The 17,915-nt window shown below is 36.5% G+C and overlaps 1 protein-coding gene across 1 annotated transcript in view; it reads right to left on the reverse strand.

The window, feature by feature from the left end:
- Window positions 1-17,109, reverse strand: part of PRMT3 (protein arginine methyltransferase 3) — a 69,987-nt gene extending 52,878 nt beyond the window's left edge. Inside the window, exons 1-8 of the mRNA XM_070957550.1 lie at window positions 17,005-17,109; window positions 16,763-16,907; window positions 15,116-15,198; window positions 11,857-11,906; window positions 10,913-11,015; window positions 8,514-8,667; window positions 4,658-4,799; window positions 2,317-2,382 (exon numbers count right to left, since the gene is read on the reverse strand). Coding sequence (XP_070813651.1) covers window positions 2,317-2,382; window positions 4,658-4,799; window positions 8,514-8,667; window positions 10,913-11,015; window positions 11,857-11,906; window positions 15,116-15,198; window positions 16,763-16,907; window positions 17,005-17,032 — 771 coding nt within the window. The 5' untranslated portion in view covers window positions 17,033-17,109. The remainder of the gene's footprint in view (window positions 1-2,316; window positions 2,383-4,657; window positions 4,800-8,513; window positions 8,668-10,912; window positions 11,016-11,856; window positions 11,907-15,115; window positions 15,199-16,762; window positions 16,908-17,004) is intronic.
- Between the last annotated feature and the right edge of the window lie 806 nt (window positions 17,110-17,915).

Here is a 17,915-nt window from a genome sequence, read left to right on the forward strand (position 1 = left end):
AAATGCAGTTTTTTGGCTCCCCCAGTACTTTGGGGGAGGCAAATCAGTACTTTGCCTCCCCCAAACACCAACAAAAGCTGAAACAGTGATGGTTTTTAAAAAATAAAACGAAAGAAAAAAAAATGTATTTGACCAAAAAGTATAAAACCAATTAGGAGTTGAAGAAATGCTGAAATATTGTGAAATATTGTCAGTTATTCTATAATATCCATTAAATAGAAGCAAGCAGAGTAGCAGATTTCAATATCACTTTACAATTTTTTTAAGTGAGAACCCACAGATCCAACAATTTACTTGGCAGAAACATGTTAAAAATTAAGAAAGTAGCTGTTTTTGAATGATCTGCCTGTGTATTTGTGGTCTTTACCACAATCAAACTTAGCATTTTTCTTCCACAAACATTTATTGCTGGGTTTTCCCATACTTTTTAAGCACAATTTTTGATTATTCTAAATTAAACTTTTAAAATTATTGATGTTGCTAGACAATAGAGAATCAAAAGCCCAAAGGTTGAAAACCTAATCAATATCCTATCTGCCCCAATCAGAGTACATGATTCCTAAAACAAATTTTCAGACGATGTTGTCTTTAAAAATCAGTTATGACTATAGTTGTCCTATAACTCCTAATATTCCAGTATTTCTCTGAATGGTTCACAGAGTCAGCATATTGCCCCCAACAATCTGGGTCCTAATTTTACCATTTCAGAAGGATGGAAGGCTGAGTCAACTGTGAGCCGGTCAGGATTAAATTGCTGGCTGTAGACAGAGCTCGCCTGTAATACTGAATTGTAACCACTGCGCCACCACATTTTTAGATGTGTGGACTTCAGCTCCCAGAATTCCCCAGCGATCACTGCCTTTATCCATTTAAGCATGCATAGGCAATTGCCTATGAATATCAAGGCAAAGCAGTATTTGTTCCAAATTTTAAAAATGGTCTATAATAGCAGATACTCATATTCCACTTGCTTATGATTGAATTTGATGGGCCTACCTTCCACAAGCAGAACTGCTTTTCTACACATACTCAACAAAAATATAATTTTATTATGAATAAAATATTACAAGTGTTTCCCATAAATGTCAAGATATGTTTTCATTTAGTCTAAAGAATTCTTAATTATGCACATACAGAGAAAACGTTTTCTGCCTGTTCTCTAGCTCCAAGACAAAAATAAAGACGATTCCTTATATCATAGAAGTGGCACATACAAGATCAGGGTTAATATTGCTCTTTGTTCAACAGAAGGACTCTAAGATTATACACTTAGCATAATTAAAGTTTCCAGAGTATCCTTTGTTACCAGAGTTTTAAAAAATGAAAGATACATGTTAACTGCAACCTCCAAGGTACAATTCCTTCCCTAAAATAAAATAATGTGTAGAAGAAGATACACTTTAATTGAAGGTAATTTCTAAGTGTGCGTTTCTGACCAAGAGCCAATCAATGTGAGAAAAGGAGACTTTCAGAGGCAAAGGATGATATGAATATGGTCTTGAATATGCAATGGCATATACTGACTGGATCTTCCTTTCCTATTGTTTACTCTTATTCCATAATTTACAGAATACAGAATAACAGAGTTGGAAGGGACCTTGAAGGTCTTCTAATCCAACTCCGTGCCCAAGCAGGAGACCCTATACCATTCCAGACAAGTTACTGCCCAGTCTCCTCTTAAAAGCCTCCAGTGTTGGAGCACATACAGCTACTGAAGGCAGACTGCTCCACTATTAACTGTTCTCATTGTCAGGAAATTTCTCCTTAATTCTTCACACAGAAGCCAGATTTAGTCCTATACAAAGACAGAACTTGCTGATGTTTTTTAGAAATTTACCAGGAGGGAATTATTTATATGGGTTTCACTCAAACCATATAAGACTGGGATCTGAACTCTTTCCAGAAGCCAGTACCTCAGGGGGTTTCATGAAACTTTTTATCATACAACACGCAGGTTAGAAATTCACTTGGGGTAGATTTTAGAATGGTAAGTGTTCACACACTTATTTCAGATACCACTTAAGAAGAGCAAACAAGAAAAGGCTCAACAAAACCTTGTCATCAAAATTAATGAATACTCACGACAGCACACTGAACAATGACAATGCTGATCAGCATTTCTCTTATCAGTATTCTGCACCCTCCTGCAACTGAATAATGCTCTCCATGTAATAGGACTTTAGTACATTCAATCAAAGCCTTGTCAAAAAGATTCAGTATCCCAATTGTATAAGGAATCCAATCCAGGAGACTTTTATTACCTTAGCGCATCACATGCTGCAAATACATTAACAGCTTTAAAACCAGCTCACTTACCTTATCTCTAAAGATGTGCGGGTTTAGATAAATGAAGTCACGATAGCTTTCAGTACGCACTTTATCCTATTAAAAAAAAAAGTATCCTGAGCACTGACTGCTATTCATTGTCCAATGATAGTTATATCAAAAGTTCATCACCTAGCAGTTATTTCTTAACCCATCTAACAAAAGCAGTATTTTAAGTATGACCAGGCATTGGAATGTGACAAAAATAGTACTTTATTGAAAAAGTATTACAGAATTTCTAATACAGATTTTTTTAGCAGCAACAAAATTATCAGACCTTATGTTAAACAGACTAGGATAATTATTCATCCTTTCTGTTTGTAAGGAAATAATGCACATATCTTCTTTTTTATCGACATTCTCTAATTTTTCAAGCACAGTAATACAATGTTGTAAAAGCAATAAAATACTAGTCTTAATTTGATATTCAGGATGCACAGCTACCCACTTATTTCTTAGTTAGCTTTTGCTGAGGCTAGTATATATATATATATATAAAGCTAAAAAGGTACAAAACTAAGTAACTCTACAATGTGCAGAGTACTGGTAGTTTTCCAGTTTGCACGCCTGAACAGAGAAAATAACCTGTGTTACAGCTGACCCTGTAACCTGTTTAGCAACTAACATCATTCCCTTTAATAAATGTGGGCAGATAGACAAACTGCCAGAAAGCCATATGCTTTACTATCTGTGTAAGTGGCTGGAGAACCAATCAGCAAACGAAAGGAAGACAGTGCCTAAGATCCTATTTTTAGCTCCTTGCAAACGCAGGTTTAAAAAAAATATATAAAAAGAACAATTAAAAAAAAAAAGTGAGAACTTCTCCTTGCATACAAATCAGATACTGCACCACTAGATGAAACACCGAAAGGACAAAAGTACAATTCCCTGCAGCAGCTAGCAAGCTAAATTCCAAAACTCGCGTTTGGGAATGAAGCCTACATATCTGAATCAGTGCCTTTCAGGATTGAGATTGATTGATCAGAAATTGAGAGGAGCTTGAAATTATTTATTTTATGCATAAATAATGTAATTAAACTGTTTTAGTGAATTTCAAACACAACTATCTAAAAAAATCCCATTACTCTGCTCTCATTTGTGAACATTCTTATTTGCTGCAGTCCACAGGAATGCTTGCTCTGCATTCCTTTTCCATCAGAGTTTCAAAGAACAAGGATGTGGAATTGGCTGTCTTCATCAGCATTGCAATGATATAGACTTCACTGTTTGACTCAGGTACTCCCACCCTTGGGCATATCTAGAAAGCTGATTAAATTAGCTTCTGCCAGGTAATTAATATTAACCTATCTCTTTATTCAACAGTACTTATCTGATTCTAGCACCATTGTTTCAGAAGCATCTTGTTTATTAAATATGTAATATTTTAAAGACAAGAGAATATACTGTAAAATCACAAATATTATGCAGCTTCGAACTGAAAGCTCAATCCTAAGCACGGATGGTGCTGTGGAAGTACTGGACCTCAGGCTGTAGTAAGGCTACAAGTCTGAAAATCTTAAAACTGTTCATCCTAACGGTACTGCAGCCCTTCAGTATTTGGAGGGACCCAGAGTTCCCATCTCTGCTTAAGCAAGAAGGTATTTTACCAGTCTTCTCTTACCTAGCCAAGGCACGGACTAGGTTCTAATTTATACAGTTGATTGTTCATTTATAGCTCAGCTGACACAGAAATCCAGCCACTGTAATTTATAAATCATGATTTGAGTGGTTAACATTATGGGGGAACCAGGCTCATCACGGAATGTGAATCTGTATTATTCATAGGGTAGTTCATTTTTTTTTCTGTACTAGTCCACATACTGAGAGGAAGATGCTGCAATGTAAATGCTGGCGCTAGAGTAGACAAAATCCCAAAGGCTAGCATATGCACAATTGTCAAAATTTAACCACAAGATATCTTAAATTACGTCAATTATTTAATATCAAAATACTAGAGGAGAATTACCTCCAGAGGTTTTTTTTTCTATTGTGTTTATGGAAGACCTAAATCTATATTAGCTATCATATGGCTGAATTCCTATCCCAGTGAAGGGGATCTGTTACTCTTAGGGGAGGGGAAAACAACCAAGGCAGCATATGGGAGGGGCAGACTATACATGGTCCTTTGGATTTTGATCTGTGTTTTTACACGTGTGATTTGTCCTGTTATTTTGTTCACTTTTTTCTCTTGCATTTTTACCTGAGCTTCACCAGGATAACAATCTAGTATGGATAGGGTTAAAAATGCAGCTGTATTGCAGTATACGTATGGAAAAACAGCCTCACTTCCATCTTTCTCACCATAAAGACATAAATGTGTTCATTTCCTAACCTTTAGCATTTCTTCGTGGATCCCAAAGTGCCCGTATGAGCTGAAGTAAACATCTTCCTCATCCTCCTTTAAGTTCCCAGTCGTGCTGGCAGATGAGCAACTTCCGATTTCTGTGTTCATCACCAAATCCTGCGCAAATTGCCTGTAATCAATTTGAAACATACCCTGAAGACATAGTACAAGAACTATAAAAAGGCAGCATATAGGTTGCATACTGTGCTATTTGGTGGCTTCCACATGCTGAAGCTCCCTCTGCTGGCGACTGCATTGAAAGTTGCTTGGAATTTTTTTCAACATCAGTTTTTTGGTTTTTTTTTAAACATTCCAGGGTATGAAGAACTGTATGTGGTTGTTTTCTATAACCCTTCTCAGTTCTAACTATGAGAGTCAATTTGGTGGTTAAGACACTAGGCTAGATCCTGGGAAACTATGAGTTCTAGTCAAATGCCCATGAAAATCCTCAGTCATCCAGTTAAATCAAAAGTGGTTTTTATTTTTGAAAAGGCAACTGGACTGATTTCTTGAGGAAAATAGAAGACGTTTCGCTTCCTATCCTGGAAGCATCAGTTGTTTTGGATGCTGTGGGAGATGAAAGGAAAATTATTCACAGTTGAGATTAGAGGGTGGGGGGTGGGGGGAATGGAAAGATTGTGTTTCCTTTGCAGTCAATTGGTCTTAACACTATGAGTTCTAGTCTTGCCTCAGACACAAAATCAACTGGGTGACCTTGGGCCTGTCTCAGTCCAAGAAGCAGAAGCCAACGGCAAACTATCTCCGAAAAACCTTGCCAAGAAAACTGCAGGGATGAGTCCAGGTGATCACCAGGAGTCAATAATGACTCAAAGGTACACACACAATTCTAGCTGTAGTACAGCAAAATGTATATTAAGATACTAACGTTTTAAAAGGTACTTTCAGAAAACATAAAACAGCAGGGAATAGACTCCAAATAATCCAGTTGATGTTAGAAAACTTTGTCCAATTACTTTAAAGTAATTTAGCAACCTTTGACAATAATAACCTTTCAAGGAATAGCAACCAATAAAGAAAAAGTAGAAGATAATCACAGGGCCACAACAGTGGAGAAATTAACATTTTAAAAGCACTTAAACAATTAGTATTATTTCTCAGCATCCTCTTTCTGCTACAAAAACAATAATAAGTCTATAAGGAAATAGCAGATCCTTATTGAGTGATTTAAGAACACAATAGTCCAAAAATCTATTTTTTTAAAATAAAAGTACTATTTGAAGGAACAATGGCTATAATTTCAGAATACCTCATATAAAACAACTAGAATGTGGAACAGAAGCTATTCTAATATTTTACAGGCAAGTCTACATCAAATACATCTTAGCTCTTGGTAATGAAGTGGCCTTACTCTTGTGATTTTTCTGGCAAAAGTACAGAAATATTTGCCAATGCCTTCTTCTAGGATGATTTCTGACTTCCCTTCTAGCCTATAACTAAAACACTTTACATGTGTTTTGATGCAGCCTTGGGCATCTGATTCTCTTCCTGTAAAGCAGGATTTAAGGATAGCTATCTAGGACGTGCCAGTCTGTACTTTTTATAGCAACAAAAATATTTGGATGAGACTATCGACACTGATCAATTTCAACATCCCTGGCTACTGGCCATGCTGATGGGAGTTGCTGACAGGATGACGTCTCGTTACCTACCGATTCCCTATGTATGTTCTAGTTGGATCACTAGCAACTAATGAAGGGGTAAGAAAAGTGCAGTCGTGCTCAGTCTGTGAATTCAGAATAGATATTTTAATCAATTTTGTGACTCAGAACACTCCTGTCTCAGGACTGAGCCAAATAAAAGAACAGAAAGAATTGATTTAGCAATTCTCTATTCAAAAAATTTGAGCTGGAATGCTCTACTTAGGCCATCAAGTCCAATCCATACTTTATGACAAAAACCTAAATTAAATAGTATCTAGCCTCCAGTTGAACTCATCCAATGAAAGGGACAGCACTTCTTTCATGGTAATTATTTCTACTGGTAAACTGCTCTTAAGAATTATGAGGTTCTTTCAGGATTAAATCAGAATCTGTCTTCCAATAGCTTAGCTCCATTAAATGCATTCTTGAATTATGAGGAACCTGTTTTGACTTTTTAGTAACATTATTCAGGTATTTAAAGATGTTATAATCCTGCTCAGTCTTACCAACGTTACATATTCATAATTTCTTGATCTCTGGTAAGGTTTAGTTTCTAGTCTCCTGATCATCCTTACTGGCCTTCCATGATATTTTAATTTGTCTAAATTAAATCCTTCTTAAAATGTGTCAACCAGAACTAGATATATTCAGTATGAAATTTCACCAAAGAATAAATTGGAACAATATTTTTTTTTTGTTTTGGAAATTATACTTCTATTAATGAAGCCTAAAATTGACTTTTTTCTAATGACACATTTCTGATACATACAGCTTTCCAATTAATTACTATTCAAACACCTTTTTCATAAACACTGTAATTAAGCCAAACATCCTCCAGACATCCTCCACTGTAATTAAGCCAGACAATCCTGTAACTGTGTCTTTGACTTTAAATGAAGAATTTCGCGTGTGTCTCTGTTGAACTTCATTTATTACTTTCAGGACATTTCTCTAGCCCCGTGATGGTGAACCTATGACATGGCTCGCTGAAGGCACACCAGCCGTTGGTCCAGCCCAGCTCCTGCCAGTCAGCTGGTCTTCAGGTCTCTGCCACGCATGGGTGCAGGATGGGGCACATGCGGGGGATGCGTGTGCGCATGCGTGGTGGGTAGGGCACATGCATGTGGGGTGCAGGTTGGTGCAGGAGGCTTTTCAGGCCTAAAACGGGGCACGGGGGGCCTCGCATGGAGGCCTTGCGTGGTGCCCTGGCGCCCCGTTTTGGGCCTGGAAAGCCTCCTGCACCAACCTGGAAGCCAAAACAGGGCCCGGGGCGCCACCCGAGGCCTCCCAATGCCCTGTTTTGAGCCTGGATAGCCTCTTGCACCAACCTGGAAGCCAAAATGGGGCATGGGGGGCCCAGGGCGAATGTGTGGGGATGCGCACGCATGCATGGGGGGCACTCGCATTGCATTTTCAGACACGCACGTGTACATTTGTGCACGCGCTTTGGGCACTTGGCACCAAAAAGGTTAACCATCAATGCTGTACACTATACAAATTGTGAATTTCATTTGTTTTCTAGGGTACCAGTCCATCTAGTTTCACCTTATTTACAAATGTGAGAAGCTTTCACTGTATCGTTTCTTCCAACACTAATAAAAGTATTGAAAAATGCAAGCTTAGGGCTGAATCTTTAGACAATTCTAATTCAACGAGGGCATTCTGACTATGATTTTTGAGCTACCTATGTATCCACTTCAGTGGTGGGTTGCCCCCGGTTTGGAGCGGTTCTATAGAACCAGTAGTAAAACTGGAGGGAGGCTCCGTCCACCAACCCCGATGTCATAACACTTCTGCGCATGTGCACACGAGCAAAGCGCACGCACATGCACGGCCCCATTGCAAACCGGTAGTAAAGGTAAGTAGATCCATCCCTGATCCACTTGATGATTATGCTATCCAGTCTACATTCCCTATTCACTGCCTAATAAATCTCTTGCTATTTCCTATTTGCTAAGTTTATTTTTTATTGTATTATTTAAGGAACAGGAGAATGTGTTTTACATACACTCCAATTTTGTAAAAAATATTTCCTTCTTATTGATCCATTCATTAAATGACAAATTGTTCAGTTTTTCTTCTCTTTAATTCACTAAATATACTCCTGTTTCATCTTGGTTCAACTAAGTTGAATCTTTAGTTCAAGGTTTTGAACTAAAAAGTGCATTATTCAAAATGATTACCTCATTTTCTGTAGATCATCTTGGGCTCTGGCCAATGCAGCTTCTGCCAACTGAGTTCTGTGCTCAGCATTTTTCAAGCATTCAAGGAGAGATGACGCCTCAGATACTCCATTAGGACAGGAGATACTGGGAGAATCAAGAAGGTCCTCTACATCTGGGAATAAAACACAAATATTTATACAAATATGGAATGGAATTTAATGGTTTAACTTTGAATAAGAATGGATACTGACCATATTTCTTAAATATGTGTTAGTTTTGAAAGGCAGTCCAGACAAGCACAGCCAGGAACACTAGCTCTATCTTTATTGTAAGGTTACATTTAACAGAATCTTGCAAGACTGAAAATATTTTCCCCGCTTGCTTTTTTTTTACATAACTGGAATCCCTTCTGAAATGTTTCCCATTCCATTCCTCCTCTGGATTGAGATATCTTCTGCACACCAATTGTTCTTCAGCTTTTCCTCCTGTCTTCCAAGAATATTCCAACATATTATTACAACACAACATGTAAACTCAGGAGTGAGTATAATGTGAACTTCCTTTACTTACTTTTGCTTAGTACAGTAGTACAATACTCTACCATCAATCAATCTTTATTCAGTCACTGACCAGCAGGTAGAACACAAAAGTCACAATTAACCAGAATCAAAAAGGAAAAAAATACAATTGTTCTAAAATATCCAGGATGGATAAAAAAACAATGATTTTTTTTTAAAAAAAATGAAAAATGGATTTTCTTTAATTTAAATCGGATTTTTTTTTAATCAAATTTGTTTTAATAAAATGCTTTCGGAGTAAAAATCTATCTAAAGATAGTTTTCTATTTAAGATCCATTAATAATTTAGTTTATTCAGCATGAAATGGAGCTTAGTTATGTAGCACGAGGCTGTATATTCTGCATTTTTGGTAAATGTATATTTACATTTTTGGTAAACTCATTCAATGAATCCAAGTTCTGCAAGTTAAATAGGAAACCTTCATTTTATTTGCAAATAATAATATTAAAGATTCTAACTACCAGCAAGAATGAGTCCTTACATTTCAGATCCATCATGGCAGCACCTGTTAGCGGGCACCCACTCACCTGCTGCCCGCCATGTCCCTCACCTTGTTGGGTCACTTCCACATCACCCATTCAAGTGAATGGGACTGTCAGTCAACAGCGGGTCAGAGATGAAGTTGCTGTTTAAAAATTATGATTTAAATCAAGTTGATTTAAATCAAGCATTTTTACTAGTGATTTAAATCAAGTCGATTTAAATCAAATCCACCCTGAAAATATCTAAAAGGATTAGAATAAATACTATACCATACTGCATAAACTAGAGAACAGTACACGGCTATGGTCAAGGAAATAAAATCAGACTGATCAATAAGAACATCTTAAGATAAAATAGATCAGAATGACTGGGATATTTAGTAAAGATTTTAGTAAAAATTCCTGGCGGGCACATGCATAGAAAGGGCAATACAGAATAACACGTTTCCTTATTTCAATTATTCTTCCACCACATGAACATAGTCTTTGTTCAAAGGGGTATCTTTTCATATCTTCCTTCAGCAAAGGCTGTTGGAAGGGCATTGAATCTGGCCCTTCTGAATGTTGGGATCATTATGCAGTTAAGATATATAGCCGGTTAGACAGGGCCGTCTTAACATTAGCATTATGGGCCCAGGGCAAAGCCATGTACTGGAGCCCCTACGACAGGGGTGAAATCCAGCAGGTTCTGACAGATTCTGGAGAACTAGTAGCAGAAATTTTGAGTAACTCAGAGAACTGGCAAATGCCACCTCTGGCTGGCCCCAGAATGGGGCAGGGATGGAGATTTTGCAATATCCTTCCCCCAGGAGTGGGGAGGGAATGGGGTTTTGCAGTATCCTTCCCCCAAGAGTGGGAAGGGAATGGGGATTTTGCAGTATCCTTCCCCTGCCACGCCCACTAAGCCACACCACACCCACCAAGCCACGCCCACAGAACCAGTAGTAAAAAAAATTATATTTCACCACTGCCCTATGACAACTACTCAGAGGAATAAAAATGTAAATGGTCAATAAAATTAAACATATATTTGATGTTACTATTAATTTTAAAATGCAGTAAAATGTAATAAATATGTTGCTGTATTTATAAGATACAAGGTGCATTGAAGGGGGCCCACGAGTAAGTGCCCATCAGGCCCACGCATTTCTTAACTAAATTCAGGCTTGGCCTTATTTTCAGGACATGTCATATTTTTGGGGAAACACGGTATTTTCAAACAGTTTAAAGCACAGATAATTCCTATTCCATTTGAAAATATAAACTATCTTGATTTGGACAAGCCTTCAAGTCATTTACAAAATTCCTTATAATTTTATATACTATGCAAAAATTTAAAATGAAAAGAAAATTTACCAAACTGTAGTAATAAATCATTTTCTATTACAGGCTTCAAATAGTTATCTTCGTTCCAAGGAAATGGAGGTCTAAGAGAATTAACATACTCTGCATCTGGCTTCTGAAATAGTAAATGAACATTGAAGTGACAGACTATCCTAAAAATGTATCATACTGAAATAACACACTGGAATTTTTAAAGTTAGACATCTGATCTACTTGTAGCATAATTCTACAAAATGATACATTCTTCCTCTAATTTAGAGCTGAAGATAGTCTTTATCAATTTCTTATTTTTCTTGTATACATAATGCTCCTAATTTCCCATCAAAGAAAAATCTTTTTTGCAGTGCTAACTTGAACTTTTACCCTTCTCATCCACTGTAACAACGGATTAATCTTGTATTTTAAATTTTATGTCATATAGTATGCCTTATTTTAATTGTGATGCTTCTGACACAACATAAACAAACATCTAAGAAAGCATATACATACACGTATGTACAATATATCATTTCCAAATCCATTGCTTGCCATTAACAAGTTGTTGCTAACAATAAGCAACTCTAAAATTAGATCCAGAAACAATAAACATTATTGAACATTATGGTCTTCATTTTGGTAAGAAATGGCCATAGGATATTAATAGTGATCTAAGACTTACACATTTCCAGACTGCGTAGAATATTATGCACACTTATTTACTATATTGATAAACTGACCCAATTAACTACGGCTCTTACGTGAAGTAATATTCTGGGCATCAAGATCATCCACCATAAATAATTTTTAAAAATGGATTTTACATTCATATTTGGTTTAGTTTTTTCACTCTCACAATTTCTTCAAGTGGCATTCTCAGAAACCTAATACCAAATGTAGAACATACTCTTCTCACCACTCTGTAATTTAAATAACATTACTTAAATTACATCTACTTTACAAAATACTTGAAAACTTACCTGCAGCCTAATAAAATTTACTAGCTTAATGTAGCCATAGAAGTCAAGCCCTGAAAGAAGCAGAAAAACATAAATATTTATCAGAATCTTAATCTGTTTACTCTCTTATGTTTTTATACTTCCTCCCATTATTTTATTTCTGTATTGATTTTCTTTGTCAAGTTCAGTACAACTATAAGTTTGCTATACTAAATGGAATATTTGACTTTCTCACAAAAACTAACAAAGCTTATTTATTAATGTAATGAGTTACGCTACTTACAAAATCTGAATGCCATTTCAATCACAAATTTTAAGCAATTTACATCTGGCAAAATAAAACAATCTTAGTAGAAAAACAACCAATAACTACTGGACCAGCAACTGATGTGCATTTGTGTGCACTGTATACAAACTCCTTTGAGTCAATGTTGATTCCTGACAACTGTTTTGAGCTAACCCCTGCAGATTTTTGGAAACGGCTTAACTTTGGCTTCTTCAAGGGCTGAGAGTGACTGGCGAAGTCACGAGGCTGGCATTGGGCCTAAGACAGGACTAGAAATCACAGCCCCTCCAGTTTCTAGCTTGCTGGCTCCACCAAACTGGCTCCTGATCAGTGGTGGGTTGCCCCCGGTTCGCACCGGTTCTATAGAACCGGTAGTAAAACCGGCAGGAGGCTCTGCCCATCGACTCTAACGTCATCAAAACGTTTCTGCGCATGTGGAGAAGCTTCTGCGCTTGCGCAGAAGAGCGCACGTGCAAGCAAAGCAAGCGCAATGTGCGGCCCCGCTGCAAACCGGTAGTAAAAGTAAGTAGAACCCACCCCTGCTCCCGATTAATATTTAAAAGTTAATAATTCATTAATGTTGGATAACGTAACCAACATTCAGACATTACAATAGCACCTATTTCCCAAAGGTTCTGGAAATAACACTATTTAAGGCAGTCATCTTAACTCTGCAAGGAGAGAGCAGGGTATTGTAGACTGTGGGATCCATCACAGGAAGAACTTGTGACTTTACCTATATTCTGAGAGTTGGGGAATGTGGCATGCTCCCTCTGCTGGAATATATCAGAGAGGTAGAGGTAGAGGCTTTTGTAGTAACAACCAACACTTTGAATTGTACTCATTACTATTGAATGAGTAAAATAGTAAAATTACTATTTTGCCACAATAGTGTTATGAGGGAGATTGAGTTGAAAGAGAATGACTGGCTCAAAGTCACCTTATGATCTTCTGTACTAAAGGTGGACTTAAACCTTAGTTTCCCCCAGTGCAATTTCAACAATTTTACTGCTTACTTTTCACACTTCCATATAATTCAACTTAAATGTTTTATTCTTCTACTCACAGAAAAACAATCTAACTCACTTTACATATATCCCATTTCCATTGATACTCTCACTTTACAAATGAAAACAAATTTACTATATGTTAAATTCTATAGCAAGGTAAGACATTCTTCCTACAATCATGAACATGCTAAAAATTCTACACACAAACACACCCAGAGAAATTTGTATAGGATATTTATACAAATATAAATATTTGAACTTCTCATTGTTTCTTAAATTGTAGAATGAAATTTCTCTAAATTTCAAACCAATAAAAAGAATTTCACATACAAATAAGTTAAATAAAGTATCAACACTGGACAATATTTTTATTCAAAGTAAGGCAAACATTCTGAATAAGGCATACATTTAATATTTCACCTAACAAAGCCTGGCAATTCTTTTCCCTAAGATTAAAATGCCCAATTTTTAAACAATGAAATGGCAATGGAACCATAAATAAGAAAAAAAAACCTGCCTCTAATGTAAATGAAGCAGGCTCTGATATATGACCACTGGATAACTTTCTATTCACTCTATTCTAAAAGCAATGCATCCGGTTGGAAAAATTACAAACTCAGCCAAAATCCTTTTGATACTTTTAGGAGGCCTCTAAGTTGTCAGAAGAAAGGAACATTCTAATGACATACAGCTTAAAGGTTGGTTAGGTCAAGGGTATCCACATGAGCTATAAGTCATTTATCAACAGAAGATAATTTGAATCTATGCTCCAGTAATTTACAGAAGAATTATGATTGTTTGGCAAGAATAATATGAAACTTTAGTAATTAGGAAATGTCAAGTAAATATAACAAATGTATATGACCATATAAACTGCTGAGTTAACAGAATCCTTTGTTTGAAAATGTATAAAACTGGGGTCTCAGAAGCATAAAGTTGTTCAGATTTTTTGGTACACATACTTCTCTGAACCTATTGCGCAATAAACTGGCTCTGGCTAACCTAGGAATGTTATTTGGTTTCACCATTCCACAACACCTCAATAAACAGGCTTCAACATTATTATTAAATGGATTAAATATTTGGCAATTTATTAACAAAAAAATAAAATATTTATTCCCTGAATTAGAGAAGTATAATGGCAGATATTTCGGATGGAGAAAGTTGGTACTTTACTGGTTAGGAAGAACTGCAGTAGTAAAAATGAACATTTTGTCCATTTTTTATCCCAAAGAATACTAATAAGAATTGAAAATAAGACACTAAATAACCAGCAGCTAATATTTTGATTTGTGTAAGCACAAGATTTAAAAATGTTTAGTTAAAAAGAATAGAAAGCTGGGAAGAAAACTGAATCTTAAAAATTTCTTATATTCCAATATCAATTTTTTTCTGAATTGTTAAGCTTTACAACATTGCCATCAAATAAGAAAAAAATTCAATGTTACTATTGCATCCATTCTTTTCACTAGAATTTCTGAACAACTTCTGTAGAAAATGAAAATTAAGTTCTGAGAATTTGCACAGACATACAAACCAATATTTAAAAAACACATCTGATATTAAATTAAATCAACATGGAAACAATTTTTGCCCTATAAATACCACATCAAAAGTTTGTTTCTTCATCTTAGTAAAATATAAGTCTTTAATGTTTAATCTCTTTGTTTTAAATTTGTCAGATTTTTTTTATGCAAAAATTATTGTAATCTTTTCCATTTAAAACAATTTGTCATATTGATCATAGTTAATTTTTACCTGCCTTGTTTTTAACAGATTTACTTTAATGTTCTTAAAACTTTAAATTGATACAATCAATTCTAACATTCAAAAAATAAATTTTGAAAATTTTAAGTTAATTTTACAATACTTGTAGATCTTTATTTGGTTTTTTAATTTTTCTCTTTTCTTTTTGTAGCATTAAGTTTAATAAACTTTTGAAAATGCAAAAAGAGAACCATACTATATGTGGAAATAAACTTACTATGTTTTTGAACCATCATCTCAATATTGAACCCGTGGTCTGAGGTACAATGGCAAAAACTATCTTCAGCTGAACTGAAACATCTTAGAAAAAAAGCAGTATTTTTAAAATACATACACACCAATTTTATACTTTTAAAAAGTAGGCATAAACAGCATAACAGAAATAGATTACAATATCTAATTATGGAACTATGAAAGACAGAATTCAGAGCATGTATTAAAGAATAAGCAATATATTTCTGAAGTATCAGGTGAAAAAATGAAGTGAAAATTGATGTTAGAAACATCTCATGATAATGTACAGAAAAAATAATATCCCTAAAAGAAAGGCAGCAAGGATGGGAACAAATAGATTACAGTAGTCAGATGAGAAAGCTAACAATGATTAAATGCAAAAGAAATTCAGTATCTGAAAGATAGGAAATACATGTGGTAAAGACTAAACACTACTGTGAGTGAAGTATTCAAGTCTTCTATTGCCCACAGAGCAGTGGGTCATTCAGTTCTCGATTTACAACAGTTCATTTAGTGCCAGTTCAAAGTTACAACAACAACGAAAAAAAGTCACTTATTACTTTTTCCACACTTAGGACCGTTGCAGCATTCCCATGGTCATGTGATCAAAATTTGGGTGCTGGGCAACTGGTTCATATTTATGATGGTTACAGTGATCACCTTTTGTGACCTTCTGATGAATACATTCAGTGGGGAATTTTAGATTCATTTAACCACAGTTATTACTAACTTAACAACCAGTGATTCACGTAACAACTGTGGCAACAAAGATCATAAAATGGGGCAAAATTCCCTTAACAAATGTCTCACCTAGCAACATAAATTCTGGACTCAATTGTGGTCTTAAGTCAAGGACTACTGTACTTTTCTACAATGCTTTCACTAGGAAAGGTCATGTTTAGAGGTTTGGCCCCCAAGAAGTTGGAGCCCGTGACTGCAACCCTGCTTTTCATATCAGACAAAAACTGCAGACTCCCATGTAACAACAGTCACATTTCAAGCAAAATCCTAAAATGGAAAGAGCGCAAAAAAACCACGCACTTTGCGATGTTTAGTTGCGCGTGTTGTACATTCAAATTCCAGTTACTTATTTATTAAATTTAAATTATAGGGGTATTGGTAAGGCGTTTTAAATTGGGGAGCCATTTTAGATTTAATTCTGTTTTAAACGTATTTTAATTGTTTATATTGTATGTTTTTTAATTTTGGCTGTTCACCGCCCCGAGTCCTTCGGGAGAGGGGGCTGTATAAAAATCTAATAAATAAATAAATAAATTAAATTTATGTGTTGCCCATTTTTGCTATCCCAAGCAACTCTGGGCAGCATCTAACTAAACAACTTTTGAATAGAAAAAAAAAAAAGATTGTGTGAATGGGTTGTCTTTTTAAGAAAAATGTTGAGACTGCTAGCTGTTGGTGTCAAGAGGATGGCTTTCATTTTAACACGAAGCTTCCAGGCACGGTTTAAATTGCTGGTGATTTTTCTTCCCTTTTATACACCCCTCTTCTTTGGGGACTCTGCTGAAGCAAGGAGAAGGAAAGGAGATAACAGAGACAAAGCAGAAACCCGCATGATGTTAGGCTGGTGGAAGGAAGGCTTCTTTCCAACTCCTTTCCCTAAAACTCCCACCTGTCGCAGAAAAGGCAGGGAGTGTTCTGCGAAGGTCTCTCCATCCCGGCGCTGGGATCGTCGGCACCATCCTCCTCCTCCTCCCAAGCGTCCTCATTCTCGCTATCCGACAAACAAAGCCTTCGTGCCGGTGCCTCCGTTTCGCCTGCCATAGCGAGAAGGGGAAAAAAGGGGATAAACCACAGCTCAGCCTGGCCGGAAATCTGCAGAGAAAGAAAAGAGAGGGAGGGGGGGAAACGTACCGATCGCCGCAGATGCCCCGGCACTCATAACTGCAACGCGCTAAAAGTTCAAAGCCTTCGTTGAAAGTTCCCACGATAACAACACACACACACATCCAGACTCTTCCCACGTGGAGCGAGAAGCTTACCCTCACTTCCGGGTTAAGTGTCAGGTTTCCGACCAATAGGAGAGGGGAAAGAGAGGAGGAGGAGGAGGAGGAGGAGGAGAATGCGAATGACTACGGTGAGTTTATGGGGCCAAATTTCAGGGCCCGTTCGGTGAGAGTACGCGTAAACTATAGGAACGTGCGTTGAGTTGGAACGTTGGGTTAGCGTTGAGATGCTTCTGAAACTAGGGTGCAAGAAACACAGTGGAGTGAGTCGTGGTAGTAATTAGAATTATTTCTGGAACGTTGAAGCCTGACTAGGTGGCTCGGTGGCTATGACACTGAGCTTGTCGATCAGAAAGGTCGACGGTTCGAATCCCTAATACAGATCTGCGTGAGTAGGTGGGTTGGATTAGATGATCTCCAAGGTCCCTTCCAAATCTGTTACTGTTACCAAACTTTTTCTTGGGAGTTGATTGGATTTTTGCTCCAAACACGCAATCCAGATTATTAGAGACCGGAACAGATTTGTAATAAGCCCCACTTTCTCTCCCGTCCCCCGGCAACAATCTCATGGACATAATTCTTACATATTTACTTTTTTATTTTGTACCTTATGATTCTTGATGAACTTTTTTTTTTCTTTTATGTACACTGAGAGCATATTATGCACCAAGACAAATTCCTTGTGGGTCCAATCACACTTGGCCAATAAAAAATTCTGTTCTATTCTAAAGATACTACCTTGTTCATACAGTGTTTCATTTGGTTTCATTGCAAAAGTCCAAGGCAGTTGCAGGGTTTTTATAAATAGATCATTTTAAC

This window comes from Pituophis catenifer, unplaced genomic scaffold (assembly GCF_029215685.1).
Source record: "Pituophis catenifer annectens isolate HBS135680 unplaced genomic scaffold, rPitCat1.0.hap2 SCAF_1, whole genome shotgun sequence".
Taxonomy (NCBI): Eukaryota; Metazoa; Chordata; class Lepidosauria; order Squamata; family Colubridae; genus Pituophis; species Pituophis catenifer.